This window comes from Filicampus tigris, chromosome 17 (assembly GCF_054856515.1).
Source record: "Filicampus tigris isolate MCC_2025a chromosome 17, RoL_Ftig_1.0, whole genome shotgun sequence".
Lineage (NCBI taxonomy): Eukaryota > Metazoa > Chordata > Actinopteri > Syngnathiformes > Syngnathidae > Filicampus > Filicampus tigris.
The window spans coordinates 15,497,723-15,521,400 of NC_141233.1; the positions used below are offsets into that span (position 1 = coordinate 15,497,723).

At 49.4% G+C, this 23,678-nt stretch overlaps 5 protein-coding genes across 9 annotated transcripts; 2 read left to right on the top strand and 3 right to left on the bottom strand.

Moving 5' to 3' along the window:
- Window positions 1-51: 51 nt before the first annotated feature.
- Window positions 52-1,795, bottom strand: bod1 (biorientation of chromosomes in cell division 1). Its single transcript, XM_086057330.1, has 3 exons — window positions 1,397-1,795; window positions 842-966; window positions 52-773 (listed from the first exon to the last, which is right to left on the bottom strand). Exons 1-3 carry the CDS (start codon window positions 1,550-1,552, stop codon window positions 581-583), a joined length of 474 nt encoding a protein of 157 aa, XP_085913456.1. The 5' UTR covers window positions 1,553-1,795; the 3' UTR covers window positions 52-580.
- On the top strand, window positions 1,559-14,873 carry htatsf1 (HIV-1 Tat specific factor 1). Of its 3 annotated transcripts, none has more exons than XR_015090313.1 (12): window positions 1,559-1,990; window positions 2,469-2,627; window positions 2,693-2,894; window positions 3,421-3,468; window positions 3,550-3,704; window positions 4,074-4,237; window positions 4,320-4,416; window positions 4,591-4,680; window positions 4,753-4,890; window positions 5,587-5,959; window positions 8,103-8,425; window positions 14,495-14,873. XR_015090313.1 is itself a non-coding variant. In XM_086057315.1 (10 exons), the coding sequence occupies exons 2-10, from the start codon at window positions 2,469-2,471 to the stop codon at window positions 5,860-5,862; spliced, it is 1,329 nt and encodes a 442-aa protein (XP_085913441.1). In that variant the 5' UTR covers window positions 1,560-1,990; the 3' UTR covers window positions 5,863-6,771. The 3 variants fall into 3 exon arrangements, 1 of the variants encoding a protein (XP_085913441.1); XR_015090312.1 differs by having other exon boundaries at window positions 8,106-8,425; XM_086057315.1 differs by lacking the exons at window positions 8,103-8,425; window positions 14,495-14,873 and having other exon boundaries at window positions 1,560-1,990; window positions 5,587-6,771.
- tpst1l (tyrosylprotein sulfotransferase 1, like) lies at window positions 6,767-12,194 on the bottom strand. Of its 2 annotated transcripts, none has more exons than XM_086057319.1 (6): window positions 11,967-12,194; window positions 10,314-10,808; window positions 9,300-9,458; window positions 8,151-8,404; window positions 7,663-7,855; window positions 6,767-7,210 (listed from the first exon to the last, which is right to left on the bottom strand). In XM_086057319.1, the coding sequence occupies exons 2-6, from the start codon at window positions 10,686-10,688 to the stop codon at window positions 7,175-7,177; spliced, it is 1,017 nt and encodes a 338-aa protein (XP_085913445.1). In that variant the 5' UTR covers window positions 10,689-10,808; window positions 11,967-12,194; the 3' UTR covers window positions 6,767-7,174. The 2 variants fall into 2 exon arrangements, with proteins under 2 accessions (XP_085913445.1, XP_085913443.1); XM_086057317.1 differs by having other exon boundaries at window positions 10,278-10,808; window positions 11,967-12,193.
- On the bottom strand, window positions 14,233-16,652 carry crcp (calcitonin gene-related peptide-receptor component protein). 2 transcript variants are annotated; one of them, XM_086057329.1, is made up of 6 exons: window positions 16,451-16,633; window positions 16,103-16,139; window positions 15,868-15,966; window positions 15,203-15,297; window positions 15,045-15,102; window positions 14,233-14,785 (listed from the first exon to the last, which is right to left on the bottom strand). In XM_086057329.1, the coding sequence occupies exons 1-6, from the start codon at window positions 16,456-16,458 to the stop codon at window positions 14,657-14,659; spliced, it is 426 nt and encodes a 141-aa protein (XP_085913455.1). In that variant the 5' UTR covers window positions 16,459-16,633; the 3' UTR covers window positions 14,233-14,656. The 2 variants fall into 2 exon arrangements, with proteins under 2 accessions (XP_085913455.1, XP_085913454.1); XM_086057328.1 differs by having other exon boundaries at window positions 14,233-15,102; window positions 16,451-16,652.
- On the top strand, window positions 16,540-23,330 carry asl (argininosuccinate lyase). The gene is made up of 17 exons (XM_086057314.1): window positions 16,540-16,759; window positions 17,004-17,062; window positions 17,626-17,820; window positions 18,312-18,395; window positions 18,967-19,023; window positions 19,397-19,494; window positions 19,785-19,862; window positions 19,975-20,052; window positions 20,337-20,389; window positions 20,685-20,747; window positions 20,830-20,944; window positions 21,319-21,403; window positions 21,531-21,590; window positions 21,973-22,056; window positions 22,139-22,219; window positions 22,807-22,913; window positions 22,986-23,330. Exons 2-17 carry the CDS (start codon window positions 17,051-17,053, stop codon window positions 23,134-23,136), a joined length of 1,401 nt encoding a protein of 466 aa, XP_085913440.1. The 5' UTR covers window positions 16,540-16,759; window positions 17,004-17,050; the 3' UTR covers window positions 23,137-23,330.
- The last annotated feature ends 348 nt before the right edge of the window (window positions 23,331-23,678 follow it).

The following is a 23,678-nucleotide window of genomic DNA, read 5'->3' on the forward strand; positions in this document are numbered from 1 at the left end:
GAGCAGCACAATGAATACATCAAATCAGCAATAAATCATGATTCTTGACACTTTTTGTTATTCCGCTATGTTTTTATAAAGCACAATATTATAGAGTGGTATTTGCCACATATTAAAAAAAAAAAACACATTACAAATATGTTTTTTCCTGGGTCACAAGTGTGGTCATGGAACAAATGCAACTCATCTCAAGGCACCACTGTCGTTTGGAAATTGGAAAAGGCGTTCGAAAATGTCTCACTTAGATCAATTCCCGTCAGTTGCAGGAACATGGTGAAGTGAGTGTAGTTCCATATAACGTTGATTGCATGTGTGTGCGTGTGATGCACAACATGTTTACGCAAGTGAGTCTCACGTGACCCACTTTGGCATCCACACGTGGGAACGTCAACACGGAATGTTTGGGGAGGATGTATCACACGTGTTACGTCATTTTCGTCTCATCAACACGTCGGTGTCCTGCCAGGCAACCAGAAAAAGCTGCATTCCCATTGGCCCGTGTGACAACATGTCCCACTTTCACACTACCCTCCAATTATTTTTTGATTTTGTGACAAGAATGTATTTTACGGGTTCCCCTTTAAGGGCTTTTAGGTCCCTCGGGTGGTTCCGGCTGCTCTGAGGCTCCGACGGCGGCAGCGCTGTCGTCCTTCTTGTCCCCCGACAGGAAGTCGTGGATGGCCGTCTCGATGTGCGGTCTAAAGGTGTGGTTCATCTTGGGGTCCACCACCTGAGTAATGATCCGGTCCACCCCAGACTCCAACATGCCCGACCTCCACACACAAACCGCAATCAACATCAGTAGGTGCATGCGTGCACAGTTCAAGCGGTGGCGACTTACTGGACCACGCTTTGTCTGAGTCCGTTCCTCATCTGGTTCTTGTTGATGGACGGCTTCCACTCCTGAGTGCTCAGGTGTGACGTCACAAAGTTGTCCACCTTCTGACGGAGGTTCTGGTAGGCCGGCTGCAAGCGGCGACAAAGGCAACACTTTTACGTTTACAGAAGAGCAGCGTAGTTATTACGTAGCTTGGACCTTTGGTTTGTAAGACCCCAAAAAGGGGTAAGCTCGTGACCTGAACCGGAAGGAATTGCTTGGTTTTGTTGGGAGTCAAAAAAGTCAAACTGACGACGTTAAAATGTGACGCTTATGACGTTAAAATGTGAACTGTATCATGTGAAATGTTTCGCGGTATACCGTGATGTTCAACTTTTTCTGATGTGTCAGTCTGGCAGCTTAGGCTTCTGTAAAAAAAAATAATCCATCGAAATAAGAGTCTGAATAATGATAAATGACTTAAAAATAGTAATGCTATTGGTGTGAACACGAAATAATGGTTGAGAGGAAGCAAAGTCAAGCAATTTGTATTTGTAAGCAACTTGTGTGGTGGGTTACTTTGGTGTCAACGTCCGCCAGGCAGTCTCGGCGGAACTCGTCGAACAGTCCTCGGTTCTTTAGGTGCTCCACGATCATGGCGATGAGCTGCGGGTCCCCCGGGGGCAGGCTGGTCGGATCCAGGTTGCTGCTACTGCCGCCGCCGCCCTCCGCCATCGTGCGTCAACTTGCGGCGCTGACAGCAAGCAGTTTCCACTCAAAGGGCGAGCTAGCTGCTAGCTGCTAGCCAGTAAGCTGCCTGACTAGCTCAGCATTTACGGCCGATTTGCTTCTCGTAAGCGTCCAGGCGGACGGAGTGCTCGTTGCCTCCCGTTTCACTGCTTTGCACACGCAAGGTAGCATCAAACAAGTACCACCGAATCGAGCGGTCCTCGTAGAATGGAAACGCATGCGCAGTCGGACTTTCACCCGGAAGTGCTTGTTTCAAGCCACACCGCGAGTTGAGCGTCGAGCTAAACGTTAGCACAGCGGCTTTGTCCTCAACAAATGCCAATGAAAACGCTGGCGTACAAAAGAATGTTGGCAAGTTAGGTGCTCGTTGCGCTCACGTCTGCAGCTTATCGTCGCCATTCGGACGCCCAAAGCCACAGAAAGGTAAGGCTAGCTTGGTGATTCTAGGTTAGCATTGTGTGCGTCTGCGGTTCAAAATAGCAACTACGTCCATGCACCAAAATAACTCCCAAAGTCCTGCTCACGTTTGTTGACACGCACAGCGAGCGAGCATTGAACTGCACTTCACGACCAAACCTGCACTCATCTACTCAAAGTATTTTGTTATCATTTCAACTTGTAGTCATAGTAAAATCAATGTGGCAAATCTGAAGGATCTGACGGACCAAAGCAGTAGCTCAGTCATAATCAATTCAGGTTAGTGCATTTTTTTGCGCTGCTAATTTGAAATAATGTCCTGTTTTTCAGAAAAGGGGTGAAAATCAAGACATTTTTGTTTATCCGATTTAATTGAAATGAAAAAAACTCTGAGAGATCAATCATACTGAAGTAATTGTTGGTGTTGTTGTTGTTGTTGTTGTTGTTGTTGTTGTTGTTGATGATGACGACGTTGTGGGCGCAGATGAGTGGCGAGGCCAACAAAGAGTTTGAGGAGCAGCTGCGCCTTCAGGAGCTCTACAGCAGGAGAAGCCAGGACGCTTCTGATCCCTTCACGTACACGGACCCCAACGACGGCACCGTGTACGACTGGGACCACGACAAGAAAGCCTGGTTCCCCAAAGTACAGCCGCCGCCGGCACACGCGCCAGGCGACGCCCACGTTGATCACGTTTCGCTTGTGTGCAGGTCACGGAGGACTTCATGGCGGCCTACCAGGCCAACTACGGCTTCACTCAGGAAGGCGACCCGGACGCCGCCGCCGGCGCGGCCGAAGTGGAGAAGCGACCGGCGGCCGGGGAGAAGACGGCGCAGGAGCCGATACCAGAGCAGCAAACCAGCGCGGCCAAAGACGGCAAGCGCAAAGGCGAGAAGAGGAAAGCAGATCCAGGTGAGGGCGCCAAGCCGCACGTGCGATAAACGCGAGCGTGAGTTGGGCCGTGAGGTGCGGTGCAGCCTGGATGACGCGCGCTCGGCCTTTGATGTAGAACGCAAAATGTGTGCATTCCCACCTGTGGACTACATCCCACTGGAGTTTTTCACAAAATGAGCCGTTGTTTGATCGATGCTCTTTTATTTAGTTTTAGCTTTGAAAAGCAAGCACTGTATGCTAGCAGTGAACTCCACCAAGTGAATTGCTCCCAAAAAAGACTTCGACTTGAAAACAGAAAACAATAAGAATTGCACCTTCTGCTTTTCAAATAATTGCATAAGCTTGCCTTTACGCCGCCATCTTAATGCTAATAGGAAATGCCATAGACAGGCTAACAAATAGAATCTGTGTTATAAGGCTTTCAGCCACAGATATTCAAAATTGAGGCGCTCGCTATGAGGTTACCGTGCCGGCACGTGATGATGATGATCATGATGATGATGATGGCGGTGGTGACGAACGTGACGTCGACTGTGCGTTTCAGGCTGGTTCGACATGGAGGACATCAAGAACACCAATGTGTACGTGTCTGGTGGGTAGCGCGCTTGTGCTAGACTTGTCGTGTCTTTGTCCTCTTGCTCTGATTGGCCGCCGCGTGCGTGTGCGTGCGCAGGCCTGCCTCCCGACACGAGCCCCGAAGAGTTTGTGGAGCTGATGTCCAAGTGCGGCATCGTCATGAGAGATCCCATCACCGAAGACTTCAAGGTCAAACTGTACAAGGACAAAGACGGCAACCTGAAAGGAGACGGACTCTGCTGCTACCTCAAGGTCGCGCCAACCCCCCGCCCTCCAACGGGACTCTTTCTTCATTTACGTGAAAGTTTTTATCAATGACTTTTCAAAAAGGTTTTAGTCACATATATATTTTTTTCGTTAAAATAAATGTATACTTCATAACAATACAATGGCCAGCTGTCTTCTACTGCCCCCCGGTGGCCAAGGCGGGCACATCAGAATGAGCAGCACAATTGCAGGAGAAAGTATTTCTTTTGATTTCTATATTTAAAAAAAAAACATCCATTGATGTTTTTTTAGGGGGGAGGGGAGGCTGAAATAGATTAATGGCGTTTCCTTTCATTTGAATGAGCACACGCTCAGCTAAAGCCTAACTCTGTTTGTGTTTGCGTGTGCGTTCAGAGGGAGTCGGTGGAGTTGGCCGTGCGTCTTATGGACGAGGCGGAGGTCAGAGGTTACAAAGTGCACGTGGAGGCGGCTCGCTTCGAGCTCAAAGGGCAATACGACGTCAGCAAGAAGAAGAAGAAGAACAAGGAATACCGCAAGAAGATGCAGCAGCAGCAAAAGTAGGCACGGCGGGCGGGCGTGCGCGTGTGCGCGTGCGTGGGTGCAGGCGTCATTCTGAGGCTGACGTGCGTGTCCGAGCAGACAGTTGGACTGGAGGCCCGAAAAGCAAGGGGACGCCAGGAAGCGACACGAGAAGGTCGTTATCATCAGGAACATGTTTCACCCCAGTGACTTTGAGGTGCACACGCACGCGCACAATCCCTATGTACACATACGTGCATCCCGTGCGCACGCATGATGCTCTGCACATACACAAATGTTAATACATGCAAGCGCGCAAAACTTAACGCACCCGCAAAGTATTGCAAGTAAACACAAAGCTTACACGTAATTGTGTGCGCGCGTTCGTCAGGAGGACCCTCTGGTTCTGAACGAATACCGTGACGACCTGCGCTCGGAGTGCGAGAAGTTCGGCGAGGTCAAGAAAGTCATCCTGTTCGACGTGAGTGGCCGCCGCCGCCGCCGCGGTCGTCTTGCGATTGGCCGTTTGTGATGGCATGTCGTGGTCGGGCAGAGGCATCCGGACGGCGTGGCGTCGGTGGCCTTCAAGGAGCAGGAGCACGCCGACGCCTGCATCCAGTCCTTCCACGGACGCTGGTTCGGAGGTCGCCAGCTCAGCGCGCAGCTGTGGGACGGCGCCACCGACTATCAGGTGGGCAAATTGCAGTTTTGGACGTATGGACGCGCAACTGCCGCCTTCCTTGATCAAAGTCCAACAGTTCATTGTAATAATGACCGAAAATGTTCTCATTCGGCCTCACGCGCGGCCAAGTTGCGACAAGCTGACGATTTCACAGGGGCAAAATTGTCAAAACGCATACACGTCGTAAAATGGATTATTTGAGCATATTTAGGTACAATCGATCCCGAAGCCGCTGTTTAACAAAACAAATACAGTATGTAGTTTCTTTTATTGTATTAATCTACAATACATTCCTCAATTAAGATTTGAATTACTATTTAAGGAAAAAAGCCGATGTGAAAAATGTAAGCAAAACAAATTGTGTTTAAAAATGTTTTTTTTTTGTTTGTTTTTTTTAACCAATATTATTGTATTTACACCAAATTGATTCCCTAGTTTAATAATAAACAAAATATCTGGTATTTACATTTTCATATTTTTTTTAAGAACCAATTATTTGATATAAATGAATAAAAAAATCCAACCAAAAAACAATGTTATAAAATGTATTAAAAGTTAATTAGAATGAACTTTTTTTAAGGGAAAAAAAACCTTAAATGAATGCAATGATTCCAGGACAATTGATCATGCAAATTGCTGAGTGGGCAGGATTAAAGAAGCCCGGTTGTCATGGTGACACGATCATATGTGTGTGCGCCCGTGAAGGTGGAGGAGACGAGCCGCGAACGCGAAGAGCGCCTGAAAGGGTGGTCGTCCTTCCTAGAGGGGGCGCAACCGGCCGGGGGCCCCGCCCCCTCACCAGGGGGCGCCACAGAGGCGGCTGGCGCCACAGAGGCGGCTGGCGCCACACAGGCGGCTGGCGCCACGCCACCAACGCAGCCGCCGCCAGACATGAGGCCGGAAGGCAAAAAAGAGGACGATGAGGATGCCAAGTCGACCGACAGCAGCCTGGCGGCGAGCGACGACAATGACGACGCTTGACTGACGAGAGGCCGTTTTGTTTCGGGCGAGACCGGAGCCCAGCGTTAATTGAGTAGCTTCACGAGTCCATTTAAAACGACGTCAAACTCATTTTCATGTAAGTTACCATTTACATCCGACTCTGTAAATCACCTCATCATATTACGACCTAGCGTTTACCTCATAGCCAAAAAATCTTTTTGAACTTCGGATCACAAAATCGGTGACAGAATTTTGCACTCACTCCACAAAAAGAAAAAAAATAGAAGTGACTGGCCGATTCCTTTTTTGCCCGTTTTCAAAATTAACGATAAAAAGTATGCAGCTGCTCTGTTCTTTAAAAAAAAAAAAAAGAAAAAAAAAAAAAGGGATTTCAAAAGTAGACACACAAGCGCCGTAGGGCTCCGATAGTCACCGAGCGGAAGGAATTGCTTCTTGGACTTACACTGAATGCGCAAGCCGTACATTCAAATGTGATGGTGAACTTTTCTTTTGTGGCAGCAATACGTGTCCATAATGGCCCGGCTAAGAAAATGTGACTTTTTCGTTTGGGAGCTCGCCCCTCAAACCAGCAGATGGTGCCAAAAAACAAAATGACACGCAAATCAGCCAATTCCCAACTGCAAATATGCAAGGGTTGACTTTATATTTTTTACCAATTCCAATTTGAAATCATGAGTAAACGAGACCAATGGGCAATTGACGGCTCGAGTCACTCAAAAGTGGGGGCACTCGTATCTCAAGGCACCCCCGCATTCTCTAGTTTCTGTTAAGGGCTTTGGCATAAATGAAAGCTTGTAGAAGTGCTGCAAGTTTGGAAAAATTGCTCCCAACTTAACAAAAAACCGGATGCAATCAGGCTCCGATGCCTTCGGATGCGCCGTCCAACGCTAGCGATTAGCCGCTAAATAAACCAACTTCTGGATTGTGTCATTTGTGTTTATTATTGACTTGTCGGTAACCATGGAGACGAGCTGTGCAGTGATGAGAGCGACTGCGTGACCCGATGGGACATGCGCGAGCGAGCGCGTCCGCCCGACTGCCCGCCACCGGAGGGGGGAGGGCCACCCATCAGTCTTTCGTAATAATTTATTAAGAAAATAGTCTTAAAAAAGTCCAGCAAGTGGTTCACATTGGCGGTGAGGTCCCAGAAGATGGCAGCGGATGGTCCACAGACGTCCACGGGAAGAAGAAGAACAAAAAAGGCAGAAAGATGTCGGCGAGATGCGGCGGGCGGGCGGTCAGTGCACAAAGTGTGCCTTTAAGTGCGTCTGGGATCCGCAGCGTTTGCGTGTTGGATGGTCCAGAAGGTTCTGCTGCCTTCTTTTGTTCTCTAAGCAGCTTCGGAAGGTTCCGCCCCCTTCCAAGGCTGAGGAGAGAAAACAACAGAGCAACAAAAGCAATGAGCTTGTTCAATGTGGGGGAGTGTCTGATCATGCTCCACTGTGAGATTTAAGCTGGGAAACTAATGACACACAACGGCCAGCAGATGGCAGCCATGCGTTGTTTTACATTTCAGGTTAGTACAGGCGGGAACAGGTTGGGTGTCAACACTGATCTCGCTTGGATGACGAGCACCATGTAGGAAGCCACCAAACGATATGCGGCCATGTTTTGTTTTGGGCTTTGAAAAAAAAAAACATTTGTAAATGTTGACGATGCGGCGGAGCGTGTCTCGAAGTTTTTCCCGCCGAATCGCCTTGAGCGATTTTGTCTGACGGGCGTTCCGTCGACATGGATCGCTTGGGTGCCATTTTGTTTTCCGCGCCTGACCTCTGTGGTGCGCTTGGAAGTTTGCGAGTTGAATTTGCTTGCAGTTACCAGTGCCGGGTTGGAGAGCGGCGGCGCGCGGGCGTAGTCGGGCGGGTTGGCGCGCGGGTCGTATCCCAGTCGCGCCAGCATGGGCGCCACCTCGGCCATGTGCTCCACCACGTCGTCGGGGATGTGGCCCACCCACTTGGCCAGCGCCTCCGTGTTCACCGGCTTCACCACCTGGTCCGTCGAACGCTCCACCCTAACACGGGGGGACGTGTTTTTTAGCCTAATTTGACACCCCGTGCACCCCCACCCGCCCTCCTCTATTGGATGTGCTCAATTCCTCTAAACTTGTGACCCTAGAATCTACCCACCCTGCAAACAATTTCTAGCCGCCATTTTGAAAATCTACCAACTTTGCCACGTCCCCCGCGCACGCTCCAATCGACTCATTTTCGCCCTAATATCTTTGCCAAGCTGTCTCCAACATCTAGCCACGTTTCTAGCAGGCCTCACGCGGGAGTCGGCGGCGGCGGCGGCGGCCGACAACTCACTTGGACAGCGAGACGCCGCCGGCCTTGCCGATGAGCTCCTCGTGGTGCAGGACGGCCGGGTCCCAGCGGAGCTCCAGGAAGCGCAGCAGCTGACGCATCTCGCGCTCGGGGCGCAGCACCAGGTGCTCGTAGCGCACGGGCAGGCAGCGCTCGGGGCCGGCCGCCACGCACTGGTTGAACATGGTCTCCACCGCGTTGCTCCACTTGCTCAGGCAGTCGCGCGGGTTGTTCAGGTCGAAGCCCGAGATGGTCACCTGGGGGAGGCCGCGCCCAAGGTCAGAACACACACCCCATTGGCATGGTTTTTTTTTTTGTTTTGTTTTGTTTTTTTTTTTGCACATCACTCATAGCCCCATCACGCTTTGCTTCCACACCTTGAGCCATAAAACAAGGTTTGCATTTCAACTATTGGGTCCTCGAAGGCTGCATTTGAAGGCAGATGTCAAACCATGGCGTAACACTGCCTGAATTCAAAGGTGGCCGACATCTTTTGCGTCATATCCCAAGATGCCTTGCATGACAGGTCACCCATGGCTAGGTTTAAATTTGGAATATTTGGTCTTTTGGGGGCTGCATTTGAAGGCAGATCATGTTAAAATGCATTCAAACACGGCCTACTTGTCAGATGTTTTTTCCCCACAGTACAGTATATCCCATCATACTTTGCTTACGAATTTCAGAGGCTGAATTTGAAGGCAGCCAAAGTTAAACATTGAAGGCAGCCAAAGTCAAACACTGCCTGAAGATGCCCTCAAACGTGGCATTTATGTAACTGTTCTTCCCCAAATGTTCATATCCCAAGAAAGTTTGAACAACCACAATCCCCAAAAAAAAAAGCACCTTGGGATTTAGACGACGTGGTCTTCGGGGGCTGAATTTGAAGGAAAATACGAGTCCTTCAAATATGGCCTGCTTCATAATTTCCTTGTAACCCGTAATGCTTGCATGCCACTGATCAGTCATGAAAATGTTTTTTTGAGCGATTTGAAGGCAGATATCAGAAGGCTCTTGAAATGGACAAATTTGAGTTCATGTGGTGCGATGAGGCTAACGTGCAACAAACACCGAAGGCAGCGAAAGTACACCCGCGCGTCGGCGTAAGTACGTGCGCAACGGACGGAAGGAAGGAAGGAAGGCGGCGGCGGTCACCTTGCGTGAGATGACGGAGTGGATGGAGGCTCGTCCGTCTCGCACCATCAACACAAACTTGCTCTTGGGGAAGATGTGAGCCAAGTAGGTCAGCGACTTCAAGGCGAAAGGATCTTTGTTGCACAGACGAGGCGCCGGCTCGCCGTGACCCACGATCACCTGACACACACAAGCGGAACATTCAACATGCGCGTACCCCGAACCAGTCCAACTTTTCCATCCTATTCACCAACTGGACTCCTGGACCCTTTTTGTCTAACCTGCTACTCGGGGAAGCCCTTCTGTGATTGGCCGACAGGTTTCAGTTCAAAACCTCCACCAATGAGCTCGCGCGCGCCGCAATTTGAAAAGGCAGACCCGTGAAGTTTCAAATTGGCCGAAAAAGCTCCCCTGAAATAGCACACGGGGAACATCAGCGGGAGAAGAGCAGCGGAATATGTCACGGATGTCAGTCATCCATCTGCAAGGTCATGTTTTGTTTTTTTTCCCCCCAAATGAACCTTCCACAAAGACGGCGGCCACTTGTCACATTGCCACTCGTGTGCTCGCTCGTACTATTGAGGTGCCACGTCAACGCAGGCAACGATTAAGCCGGGATCAAATCCATGACAATTTTGAGGAATGGTTTCGAGACTTTGTTGAATTTGAAATTGTGCAAAACCTCAGAATTTCCTCCTCTCAAGTGTAACAATTTTCTCGAGTCCTCCGTGAAAAGCAGACCGATGACCTTTTCAGAAGATGACATTTGCAAAATGTCTGCTTGTACTTTTGGACAACAACCATCAACGTTTTTGCCAATTTTCTGGCAGGCGGTACAACAGGCCAAACCAGTCACAGAGTCAAAATCAAATTATGGTTGAGCATTTCCTACTCAGTCGAAGTGAAAGCATTTCCGTTTTTTTTTAAGAAAGGGGATGGAAACGATTTTTTTTTTTGGAGGGGGTCATGAATTATTCAGCGGGGCCCCGATGTCGTCACCTCTAGGAGGAAGGCTCGCACGGCCGAGTCGAGGACCTGGTCGGTGACGCCGGCCTCGTCCAGGCGTATGCGCTCCTTGACGGAGCGGCTCCAGGAGGCGCGCATGGTGAGCAGCCGGGGGATGACGCGGGTCTCCTCCCCGCAGCGGACGGCCTTGTGGGCGTCCAGCATGACCCGCATCAGGGTGGTGCCGCTGCGGGGGAAGCCGCCGATGAAGATGAGGGGCGTGTCCTCGGGAAGGCGCTCGCCCAGCGAGGCGTTGGGATTGGCCGAGCCCCGCCGGAGCTCCGCCCAGCGGGAGCGCTGGCTTCCGGGGGGGCAGTCCAGTCCGCTCAGGCCCAGGTAGAGCAGGGAGGCCGAGCAAAGGAGCACGCAGCCCAGCAGGACGTTGGAGCGGCTCACTCGCATCATTGCCCGGGGACGGGAGTCGCCGAGTTCCGCTGGAAGGTTCCGAGCCTGCCGGGACGCTCAGGTGAGGGCGGGGGCGCTTCCTGCCGGGCCCGCGGGCCAGGTCGCGTCCATCGTGTCCACCTGAAACAACAAAACAGGCCATTTGCGTCACGCCAGCGCTGGTGCGAAACAAGCCCGCTGCCGTCTTCCCCGAGACATTCCTGAGAAGCGGCCATCCGAGTGCCCGGCGCCGTCCTCGGGGGAACGGAAGCGGATCGGAATTCACGACACCCTTGCGCCGTCGCTAATTAACATCATTGATGGTTTGGTCGAGCCGGTGGATCACATTCCTATCGACCTGGCAGAACCGCAAACTTCCTCATTCTCACGCCGCTGCTAAGTGCTGACGGATCCGCTTCCTCTTTTTTCAACTACTACAACGCGACACTCGTGCGCTCGCTGGATCGGGAGCTCCACTAGCGCTAACACTTGTTAACCGCTTCTGAGCAATGAAGGGTCCAACATAGCATCTCGTGCGCTCAATCGGGAAGACTGAGTGGCTTTGCCTGCACCCATACTGGCAACAAGCACCCACCCGTATGTGGGCTAAGGAGCTTCACGACCACTTTTGCTGGTTCTGAGCCTCCATCCAATGTGGGCATTGGAAGTCTGAGGAGCTCCACAAGCTGGTTCTGTTTCTGAGCGGAGAGGTCCAACATGACGTTAAATGTGGTCATCTGAGCTGCTCCACAAGCAATACCATCATAGTTCTCCCTCCGCCAAATGTGTCACGTGAAGATTCTTCTGATATCATCGCGGAATGATGTTTCGTATGTGACCGAAGTGACGTCATTCGAACGTTCCAGTGAACTACTGAACAGTTGCAAGTGAGCTCGGGACCACACAAAACAACTGACGCAGCCATCGGACAGAACACAAGACGACGACGACGACGACGAGGCGGTTCTGACCCGAAAACGAGTGAATGTGTGTTCCATTGCGTCGACGTTGGCAGATTGACGAGCAGCGCCATCAACAGGTCAATTTGCAACAAGATGCCCGTTGCGCGCGACCGCCGAGGCCCGACGGCCGACGGCAGCAGCACATCTGGCCGGGCACCCCACCAACATCCTCCAGGTGAGGCGCCGCCAGACAGCAGGCCCGACCCGGCCCGCACCGGCCCAGCCCGAAAACGCGACGAACGAAGCCAAATAAAAACAGCCAAGGCAGAGCAGAGCTAGCTACTAGCCCTCCGCAGAACGCTCCGCAGAAGGACGCGCTCGGACGGGCTTGACTCACCCGAGCCTCCCGCCGATCAAGCACAAGCGATGCCAAGCTCTCGCTCAGCTTTGGCGCTGCGGCGGAAATGCCTTCGCCATGCAGTCAGTCACGAAGAAGCGGCGACAAATTCAAGTTTCCAGTCGCCGCCGCTGCTGCTGCTGCTGCTGCTGCTGCTGGCGACCGCGAACGAGTCTCGAGTGCGCACTCGCGAGGCGACGATTCATCAGGAGAAGGAGGCAAAAAAAAAAAGCACCAAAAAAAAAAAAGGCAGAAAAGAGCAAGCGCCTCCTTGCGAAAGCTCGGCGCTGATTGGACGAGCGCATATTTGCAGCCTCCCCATTGGTGTAGCCCCTAAATGGCAATTCCGCCATAGTAGAACTCTTATTTTTTTTCCCCTTCCACTTCCGCACTCGAGACCAAAAAGATTTCAGCTCATCGATTGTTTACGTCCTTCTCCTCACTAACAGCTCACCGGGGACGTTTCCTGAGAGCAAAGCCCACCTCAAGTAATTCCCTCTTTTTCCCCCTGACGACATGTCCACCGCGGCTAATATAAAAAAGAGAAACGTGGCTTCAATCGTCACCAAAATGTGCGCGGACTGCTCCACTTACGGAGGAAAAACGTCAATAAAATTCTCAACGTATTCTCGGATGTTGAAATGGGCATCAATAGAGATTGACATCCATTTTTGTGACTTTTTCTGGCAGTTTTGAAGCTTTTCCCCCAACGTCAATGTTGGACGTACGTACAAATTCCACAATTTGCGTCCACATGAGTCAGACTCAATAATGCACGTCAATAAATAATAAATGATTGATTTGTGCCAGCAGATGGCTGGGCAGTCACACGGGAAGTGATGCAAATGACGGAGATCGATTTTTTTGGGGGGGGTGTGGGGGGCATTTGCCACATTAGCTGGCCTGTTGTTGTCAAAGCAAACATTTGCACTGGGGCGCAGTGTAAGCTTGAGGACACGTCTTCTGCTGTCCTGCGTTTGCAGCCAACAGCTACTAATGACCTCATTTGCAACAAATCAAAGACATGTGTTTGTCCACGCACGTCTGCCTCACTGTTCTGAGGTCCGGCCTCCAATCTCGCAGTTGCTGCTTAGTAATAAAGGGATGGAAATTCCAAATATCTTCTAGTAAACAGCTGGAGAGGAGAGGAGGATTCATTCATTTAGGGAAGAAGAAGAGGAAGAAGCTTTAGAATAGCTGTTCACTGTCCGCAAAAGTGTTAAGATTGTCCTCTCTAATTGCAAAAGCTTTTGGATTTTGAAGGAGATCTGCTGAGGGCAGGGCCGGATCTATTTGAGTGGGATACAGGGCTACGGACCACCCCCAAATCAGCAAAAAGCCATTTGCCGTATAGCCTTTCACAGAAAGCTGTGATCTAGCGATCTGTTAAAAAAAAACTTTAATATCGGATTGCTTGATGGATTGATTTCAGCACGTTCAATCAAATGGAAGAATGCCAAAGTGCCCCCCCCCCAGCATCCTTTGATTTTTGTGTTTGTGGCCCTCAAAGGAAAAGGTTTGGAGTCCCCTGCTCTAAATTGTCCGCCGGCGTCTCGCCTAAACTCAGCCGGGATAGGCTGATGCCGAACCGGCAATAAAAGAAGTCTCCAAGAGCGGGAAGGACGAGCCGCTGGCCACTTGAAGTGGCGGGAATCCAATCCGCAACCTTGACGTTGCCTCAGTGTTGCCGTGTGAAAACAGGAAAAGTTACACGACAAAGCAACGGGAAGTGCAAAGCCGTCTGAAGCAGAACTTCCTTCCGACGTTCCACACACCACGCACGCAGCGCTTCATGATGTAACATTTTGCATAGTAGTGGCGGCGCAATCATGCTCAAGACATGCGCCGCTGAATTTCAATTGGAAAATCAAATTTGATTTCTCACGTGACTATTTCAATGACTAGCAGTTGTTGTCTTTCATAATTGTTCCAAGAGGACCTTCGAAAGCTCTGTTGTTCTTGCTTTCAGTGCCAAAAGGTCTTCCTGCCCGAGTATGAAATTGTGAAAATTGTGTGGAACCAATTGCGCGTCTTCTTCTTTGGAGTGCAGCAAATTGGCATCACGCATCGTCACGTTGACGGGGAAACTTGCATGCTTGCCAATGGCGCAGTTGTGTACATTTCAATGGGCCACCGCCATTTGCAAAAGTCAGCGCACCCGCTGACTTTCTAGCAAGAACGCTGTGGCAGCATTCACGTCGTTAATCATGCTTGATGTGGATTTTTACGCCCCAGTTGAAAAAAAAAAAAGACATTTGCATTCGACTGGCGTCAAACGATTGCATTTATTGCTTGATTGTGTCAAATTTGCCATCCTCAATAACTTTTGGGAAAATAGGCCTTCGGGCATGGCTGTTTCAACACAGGTGACATTTACACAAAAAAATGCTAAAAGAGAAAAAGACAACAACATTCAAGCGTCTTTACTCTTGTCAATCAAATTCTATGACGAGTACCCAAAATATGAAATGTGTTGCATTCAAAGACCATCTGGAAAACTCGGGACAAAACCAAACAGTCTTTTGCAGATGCCCGGTGAAGACGTTTGTGCTTCGATGTGATCCGATGTCCCGAGCCGCCTGGTGTCATCGGAGCGTCGGGGCGTTCGTTGGCGACGAGCTACAAGGCTTGAGCGAGCGCATCCGCGCGCCGCTGGCTTGGGAAGAGCCGCAAGGGAAGCGCTTTGGCACTCACGCCGCCCCCCCATCAGCACTCGCCGCCTCTTCCTGCTCCGGATCGCCGGGCAGAATTTCGGAGATGGTCTGGATGAGCTCCTCGATCTGCTCCTCTGACAGACGCTCCTCGCTCTCCTCCACCATCTCAGGTACAAACACACGCGCACACACACCCACACACACACACCCCCACACACACGCGGGGTGTGTGGTAATCATGTTAATGAAAAACGGCTGCCACGCTTGCAGCTGAGAAGTTGAAAACGGCAATCGAAAGGGAGGCCGGTCTTGTTATCTTTAAAAGCGGGTCTGTGGACTTTTTTTTGGGGCGGTTTTGCCCGTGACCTTCGTTGGAGGAGAGTCTCCCTTCTCGTTGTTGTGACTCGATGGTGAAAAGACTCACCAGCTGCATCTCCACGGCAGTCTGCGGTCGGTGGTTGAGTAGCTGCAGCTTCTCGGCCCTGGCGACGTGCGAGAAGGCATCGGGGTGACGTCGCAGAAGGTCAACAGAAGCGCGTCTCTTTTGCGTGCGGACAAAACGAAGGCGGAGGCGGGACTGACTTTGTGAGTTTGTGCCGCATCATGGAGGACAGAAAGGCGTCGACCATCTCGGGACGCTGGCGGCTGCACGGCGTCTTGGACAAGTACTTGAGCGTCTGGATTGCGGTGGACACGAGTGGGACACGTGTGCATAAGGGTGACAGGTGACAAGTAACATCATACAAATACTTGCTTACTTTATACCGGAGAATTTTCATCTGTCTTGTGTTTTAATTGAGAGGTTTTTGGCGCCTTTTTTTTTTATTTGAGTCCCTGCATTTGAAAACAGTGAGAGCAACTTCTGGGCTACTGATTCATGTAAAGGACTACCAGTTTGATACACACGTCTGAAATAACACATTTGCTCAAGTCACCATACTGTTATGGTATAAATGTTAAAACCTACGAGAACAGGTGTTTGGGTTTTTTTGAACAGCGTAAAAGGCACCAATACTAGCCTGCTCTTAAAACAAGTGACATGCAATGTGATTTATTTTTATTTTTCTATCCCTCACTATAAGCACTATGGAAGGTAATAAAGTCTGTTTGTGCCAAGTTACCAAATCTGCTATTATATATATGACTGTCGATTTTAAAAAGTTGTTTTGTTCTTTCGCAAATTTCTGAATCTTGACTTCTTTACTAAAAGAGTTGAATCCGTTAAGTGACATTCTTCTTATAATCACCTCATACATGATGGTGTTGAGGTTCTGCTGCCCGGCGCTGTGTTTGCTCTTGCCGCTGTCCTTCTTTTCTTCCTTCAGGTCAGTTAACAGCTGAAACACCTGGCAAACATTGATACAGTACTCGCATTTCTGCAAACATTTTTACAGTACACACGTTTCAACAAATAATTGATTCATCACGCATATTTCTAAAAACACTTGCATAAGCAACATCATATCGCGTAAATTGCCTCACCTCATAGTTGCTGAGCATGGCTGCGTTAGCGTTTTTCCTAAGAAGAAAACATACAAGGTTCACTAATTTACCGTGTCTGTACTCCTATTAACGTTCATAGTGTTGAGCTTGGTGTTTTATTTTGTTTTTCATCTGGTTCCTGTGGTGTTGGAAGAGTTTTAATGGAACACCAAACCACATAAACAGAAAATATCATGTAAACAATGGTCACTTTGTCAGTCGATCAATCAGCGGAAAGGTTAAACCCAATCAATATATTGTTTACTCTTCAACATTGATACCTATGAGTAAATGAAATGTGGCCAAAAAAGCCATGAAAGGAAACGCTCTGTCAAGTATTTGACTTACACTTCCATGTTGCCGGGCGCTTTGGTGCGAAGCAAAATAATCCGGTTGAAACAAGACTCGGGACGTTTCAATGTTCCGCGCCACCAAAACACAACCAACCAAACGTGGACATTATCCAAGAATAAAAGTTAGTTCCACACGAAACTTGAGTTCTATTTTTAGTACATGAAATATAATATTTCATAATATAAGAGAATATAATATTTCCTGCTTTGTGTATTTTCGGTGAGTGTGTTTCCCCCTCCTTTTTGTAAGCGATGATTTCCCAGGATGCATTTCGACCCAATAAACCAGGAGGCAAGCTTGCAGGTAGGCAGCTTCACGAATGTATTTTATGGAACAATGTGTCCGCTTTAACTTAGTTCTTGCATTTGGCGACTGAAGACGTTTTTTTTTTATGTTGAGTTACTGCTATTTGCGGCTAGCTCCGTTTTCAACACAAGCTACGCGCGAACAAGTCACCCATAGTTGTTTTTTCACACCTGTTTGGGCTGTGGTTCGTTTGTTCCTTTTAAATCGAGTCAAACCAGTCAACCTGTGACTTATTTCTTAGCTTCTTCTGTCAACACCTAGAAGAAGAGGCCACTTTGTTCCTTCGAGATGACCGCCGAGGTAAGGAACTCCTCTAACTTTTTCATTTTACACGTCAGGAGGCAATGTGAATGTACAGTAGTTGTTGTTTTGCCCAGAACAGGTGTACCTCCTTTTTTGGAGTAAATGTTGACCGTGGTTGCATGTCTGCTGTCTGTATTGACATTTGTATCGTTTTCCAATTCACACGAGGAATCGATCAACTTATTGACCAACTACAAGCAACCACAAGTAATTGATCTCCGGTTGTTGGAGTCACTCAAGTGCTTTTACCAAAAATGTGCAGTGGCAAGATGGAAACTAATACAGATAGACTGCATTTAGGATGAAGTACAGACTAGTGTCCATCATATCGAATCACAAATGTACGATGATGTCGTAATACTAAACAAATTGAATAGAATTGTGCAAATGATGCAGAGCTGCGAGGGTGCTTCCAGTAATAACGGCACAAAAAAGATTGACAAAAGTGTCACTTTTAAATTAGGAAACCGTTTAACAGGTTAATGGCAAGGGAATCACCCTAAAAGCATAATTTAGCAGTCAAACATGACTGGATTTGTCATATTGTGCGTGTGTGTCAGGGGTCCAAGCTGTGGGGAGGTCGCTTTGTGGGCGCCACCGACCCGGTGATGGAGCGCTTCAACATGTCGGTGACGTATGACCAGAGGATGTGGGATGCCGACCTGAGGGGCAGCAAAGCCTACGTCAAGGCTCTCCACAGGGCCGAGCTGATCAGCGCCGACGAGATGGACAGCATCCTGCAAGGGCTGGACCAGGTACGCGCGCGCGCGCGCTGTGTGCGGTCCACTGGAATTGAATAGGGCCGGTGGCGCCACATTCCTGCACATTGTGCTCAACAAGAGAAACGAAAGGTGACGTGAGCTGCCATAAGCTCTACTCACACATTCTGGCACAGGTGAAAGGACACGGGGCCTCCAGAGAACAAAAAAAAAAAAAAAAAACACTAAGTGAGCCAAAACATTCCCTGTCCATTTGCTGCTTGTCCTCAATAGGACAGACTACTGAAGAGCAGTGGACTGGTTGCCAGTCAATGTCAAAACATAGACTGGAAGGACAAGCTCACGTTCCCACCAATGTGCAGCTTGTTGGTGCCTAGTGAAGCTAACTTCCTGTTTTTGACGGTGGGAGAAAATGCACGTAAGCAGTGGCACCTCACACAGGAGGGCTAGAGCCCAGATTGCAACCCACAAAAGAGGCAAACGTGATGAAGATGAGTGTGATGAAGAAGCCACCTCCTTGTTTGCAGATCAGCGAGGAGTGGAGGAAAGGTGCCTTTGTGCTCAAAGACGGCGACGAAGACATCCACACTGCCAATGAACGCAGACTCAAGGTCAGCCGTCCATCTGTCGAGGTCAGCGATGGGCAACTGGCATGCAGCCAACACTGGGAGTGCCCCGTAACTCATCGGAAAATGAAAATCAAAAACAAGCAAATTTTACAAACTCAAACAATTCTTCAAAAAAGGGTAATGCCCAGAAAAAAAATATATATATATATATAGTCTGCAAATTTGCATTAACTGTAATTTGAGGTTGTAATACAACCTTTCGCCACTAGATGACAGACATATCTTAATTGCACTTAACTGGGTCTTCTGCTGCAACAAATCAGTAGAGTAGGCCAAATAATTTTTGAATGATATCCAGGACAAAGTAAGTACCTGAATTATATGAACGGTTTGAATGAGTTGAGCACTCAAACGTCTATTCAGCTATCAGATCGAGATATTCTCAAAGCCTAGCCTTCAACTTTTTAGAAATATTCGAAAAGCTTGTGAGGAGAATGCGTTGCTGTTGAATGAATTCCCCTTTTTTTGTATCAAATGAATCAGCCATGACGATGATGATGACGACGACGACGATGATGATGATGATGATGATGATGATGAAATGCGTTTGCAGGAGTTGATTGGCCCGGCTGCGGGAAAGCTGCACACGGGCAGGAGCAGGAACGACCAGGTGTGGGGCGCTCGGGCTGTGCAATTAATCAAAATTCAATTGCAATTATGCTTAATACACTCCAAAGTTAAAAAAATGGATTCTTCATTTTGCACCTTTCTTAAAATTTCATAATGACTAATTTGATCAATTTTGTTTGGTCCAAAGGGAAGTTGCATAATTATAGTTTTTCAAAGAAATTTATTTGTCTCTACATTTCAACATTTTCTTGTTTTGTACCAAAAAAATAAATGACCATTTGAATAATCGTGATTTCAATTGCTACCCAAATGATCGTGATTAAAAAATGTTTTTCATAATCCAGCAGCCCTAGGGGGCGCTGTGTGTGTGCTTGACATGGCGCGGGCGACGCTGACACGCGTTTGTGGCGCAGGTGGTGACCGACATGCGTCTGTGGCTTCGCGACGCCATCGCCACGCTGACGGGCGACGCCCTCCTGCTCATCTCCGCCATGGTGGAGCGCGCCGCAGCGTAAGATGGCACACGGGAGCCCCCGCCTCACTCTGGACAAATAGCCTCACATAGTGCACCGTAACGTTCTCTGAAATGTCCACTCGAGATGTAGCAAACTTTTTTGCCGCAATTTTTGCTTCATTTCAAACGGAATCTTATGCTGCTCCTTTGGGTTTTCGCACCTTGGCCACCTGGGGGCAGTATAAGGCAGACACAGATTTACTGTGCGTGGGGACGGTCACGGCTCCACAGTAAGCTGCGTAATCGTCGTCGTGTCATTATTATTAAGCGGTCGTTCTTCTTCGTAGGGAGATAAACGTCCTGTTTCCTGGTTACACCCACATGCAGCGAGCTCAGCCGATCCGATGGAGCCACTGGATCCTGAGGTGAGCACAAAAAAAAAAAACCAAGATGAGAAGAAAGGGAACCTTGTCCTTGCGCTCCTCTCACGCCAACTTCATTTCTTCTTCTTTCTTGACCTCTCGCGTGGACGCAAAGTCACGCCGTGGCTTTGCAGCGGGACGTGGAGCGCCTGCAGCAGATCAGCAAGCGCGTCAACGTCTTACCCCTGGGCAGGTAAGACCTGGACCTCACCGCTGAGCCGCATCTTGCAGTTGCAGCATACAAGCCGTCAATGTCACACACGCAAAGGCAACCGTGCCACGTCGGTCGTGAAGAATCAAACATTCAGCTGACAATGTGACATCAAACTTGCCAATAAGCGACGTCTCGTGACACCAGAGATGCTGTTTTATGAAATGTATTCACGTATGTCAACGTTTGCAAGTAGCCCAAAGGAGGGCGTTCATGTGGTTGGTGCTGCGCAAAAGTCTCGTGTTAACCGGACGCCTTCCTTTCAGCGGCGCCATCGCTGGAACGCCGTTTGCCATCGACCGGGAGCTTCTGAGGAAAGGTCCAAACAGACGCGTCGGCGTTGACGTGCGCGTCGTCGCTGACGTCGGGCGCTCTCCTCGCGTCTCCGAGACCCCCCCCCCCCCCCTTTTGTTGAGTCATTCGCGTCTTCAAAAAGAGCCGAGCAGCTTCAACTCTGGCCATTGCTCAGTCGCTCGTAAAAATATCAAGACGGACAATCCCAAATGGAGCCCATTTGGACGAAGGAGATGTCGGCCCGACGCCAGCGACGCGGTCATGTAGATCTCGTGACCTTGAAATGAAGTCGACTGAAGCTCGTGCCGTGTCGTTGACAGAGTTGTCTTTCGATGAGGTCAGCTTGAACAGCATGGACGCCACCGCCCAACGAGACTTTGTGGGTATGTCCGTCGGCCCCTCGTCGGCTGTCGATCAAAGCCTTTGATCTGATTTTGTGTGTGTGTGCGCGCGCACGCGCGTCAGCCGAGTTCCTGTTCTGGGCCTCGCTGTGCGCCACTCATCTGAGCAAGATGGCCGAGGACCTCCTGCTGTACAGCACTAAAGAGTTCTCCTTCGTCACGCTCGCTGACGCCTACAGGTCAGCCGGCGGCGCCTCGCGCTCGGATATCGGCCACCGCGTAAAGCAAAAAGTTCAATTCCGATTTCAAATCGCACGGATGCTTTGAATGCAGTTGCGGGCAAGGCAACTGATTTCAATTTCACTTCATTGTCATTTCCAGTTGTACTGTTTATGAACCCTGGCAGACTTTGTTAGAGCTGGAACATTCTTTCAAGAAATCATGAAAAATGAGGCATATTCTTGATCCCCCCCCGTGAAGAGCGACTCCTATTCGTTGTCATACTGAGACCGTGTGTGTAGTATACTGCCTCCAAGTGGCCAGAAGGAGCAGCGCAATGTCACCTGTGCCCCGTTGTCTCGACCCCCTAAAATGTCTCATCTGTGTCGTGCAGCACGGGCAGCAGCCTGATGCCCCAGAAGAAGAACGCCGACAGTCTGGAGCTGATCAGGAGCAAGGCGGGACGAATCTTTGGCCGAGTAAGACCTCGTCGTATGTGCGGTCGCGCCCGGCCGTTGCCGAAAGTCGCCGGCCGTCTTTTGGCGCATCACAATTCACCGCGCAACACGGCGGAGGAGCAAGAAGAATTGTTGTTTTTTATTTCAGTGCGCGGGCTTCATGATGACGCTCAAAGGTCTTCCCAGCTCCTACAACAAAGACCTGCAGGTATGAAATTCCTTCTCATCTCTCGTTTTCTCCTTTCCCACCAATCACTAAAATAGTAACAGCTTTTTGACGCGTGACCCCTTAAGGAAGAGCAATGCAGATGTGATCCAGAAACATGCTTCAATGTTTGCATGTTGTCCCACACTCACCGTGAAGATCGGCGATGTTGTCTCTGACCTAATCACCCTGGAAAAGGGGGTCCCGCAGGGTTCGGTTTTAGGACCACTTTCTTTTATGCGCTCTATAATCGCTACAGTCGGTCAAATGTTTGGACACACGCGCGCGTGTGTATATAAGTCAACTTCATCTGGCCTCGTTGGTCTCTTTGTATAATTTTCAAGTGAAAGTACGGCTGTACTTGGCGTTGCGTTGTTCCCCTCAGGAGGACAAGGAGGCCATGTTTGACTGCTATGACTCCATCCTGGCCGTCCTGCAGGTCACCGCCGGGGTCGTCTCGACGCTGAAGGTGAGCGGACGGCAGGATGCCTTGGCAAAGCGCTCGCTCGCACAGAGGTCACACGGAGGTCATCTGGGCTTTCATTTTTCAGATCGACGCCAGCGCCATGGAGGCAGCACTCAGTCCTGACATGCTGGCCACCGATCTGGCCTACTACCTCGTGAGGAAGGGGGTGAGCACGACCCATACGCGCAGCTCGTCATGCCCTAGCGTACATAGGAACCTCCAAAGACAAAACACGTCAAACTCTCAGAGTGCCAAAGGCGAAAAGCGTGATCGTGGCCATAGAGCAGGAAATGGAACAGAGTCGCAAATTGCAGCTCGGCAGAGTTTGGTTCATTTTGGACAAAAGCGGCGGCAAAGTTTTTTTCACAGCCATTTTCACACGTAAACACGATGACTTTTTGGGAAGACTTGTTCATTCTGTGCCGCTTATTGTGAAATGAGTTGAGCCGAGTTCACGACCACCATACGGCGCTCGTCATCTCGAGTCGGCTTTCACGAGTCAAAGCAACAACAACAACAAACAAAAAAATCGGCCAAATGATGGCTTGTATCTTTAAAAAAAAAAAACCTCCTTAATTAGGTCACTTGTATTGTAAGAGAGACCTGAAAAATGTACTTGTGAACATAACGGCATGTTTGTATTTGGTGATGGAGTAAAACCCAGCAGGCGGATGCTAGCGGAAGTGGCGGGTTGCCGCAAGTAGCGCGGCGGCTAACAAGTGAGCGCGCGCACGTTCCATCTTGTGTCTCTAGGTGGCGTTCAGGGATGCTCACGCTCTGGCGGGGAAAGTGGTTTTCACGGCCGAATCCAAAAACGTCCCCTTGGACCAGTTGAGCGCGGAGGACCTGAACGGCATCAGGTGATTGGCTCATCCGCACGCACGCACGCACGCACGCAGCGATGCTGATTATTTTGCCGTGTGTGCGCTCAGCCCACTGTTGGGAGGCGACGTGGCATCGGTGTGGAACTACGCGTCAAGCGTGGAGCAGTACGGCGCGGCGGGCGGCACGGCCGAGAGCAGCGTGCGCGCTCAGGTACAACACCTGCGCGCCTGGATGACGCGACACAAAGCGCAAACGTAAATGTCGCACCTCCACAATCGCCTTTTACTAAAGCGACGTCAAACATTACAAATTGCATTTTGCGCCTATCGTCATTGTGCCTTGGAATTCTTTTCTGGTTTAATCAGTCAATCGATCAAATGAAGCAAACTCTTCAGTCAAATGTGAACATTTTTCTCTGTGGTGTACCTAATAAAGTGTCTATTCAAAGCGCACTATATGCAGGTGCATCTCAATTTAAAAAACAAAACAAAAAAAAAACTAATGTGTTTAGTGGGGGGGGCCCTTACATCCAGCCCACTCAGCGTTTACGTTTTCAAGAGCTTGCGCTGTGTTTTACTAAAATCCAATTCATTAAATAGTTCATCGTTAGGAATAACGCAATTTATTTGACGATGAAAAAAGTCATTTTTCACACTTTTGAACTTCTCTGTAATCCTGTGATAATTGTTACACCATTGGCATTTTTTGAATCTAATTCCATAAATGGTTCATTCTAACATTTTGAAATGATTAATAATAATAATAATTGATTAAAGATAGTCATTGCAGAAACAATTTTA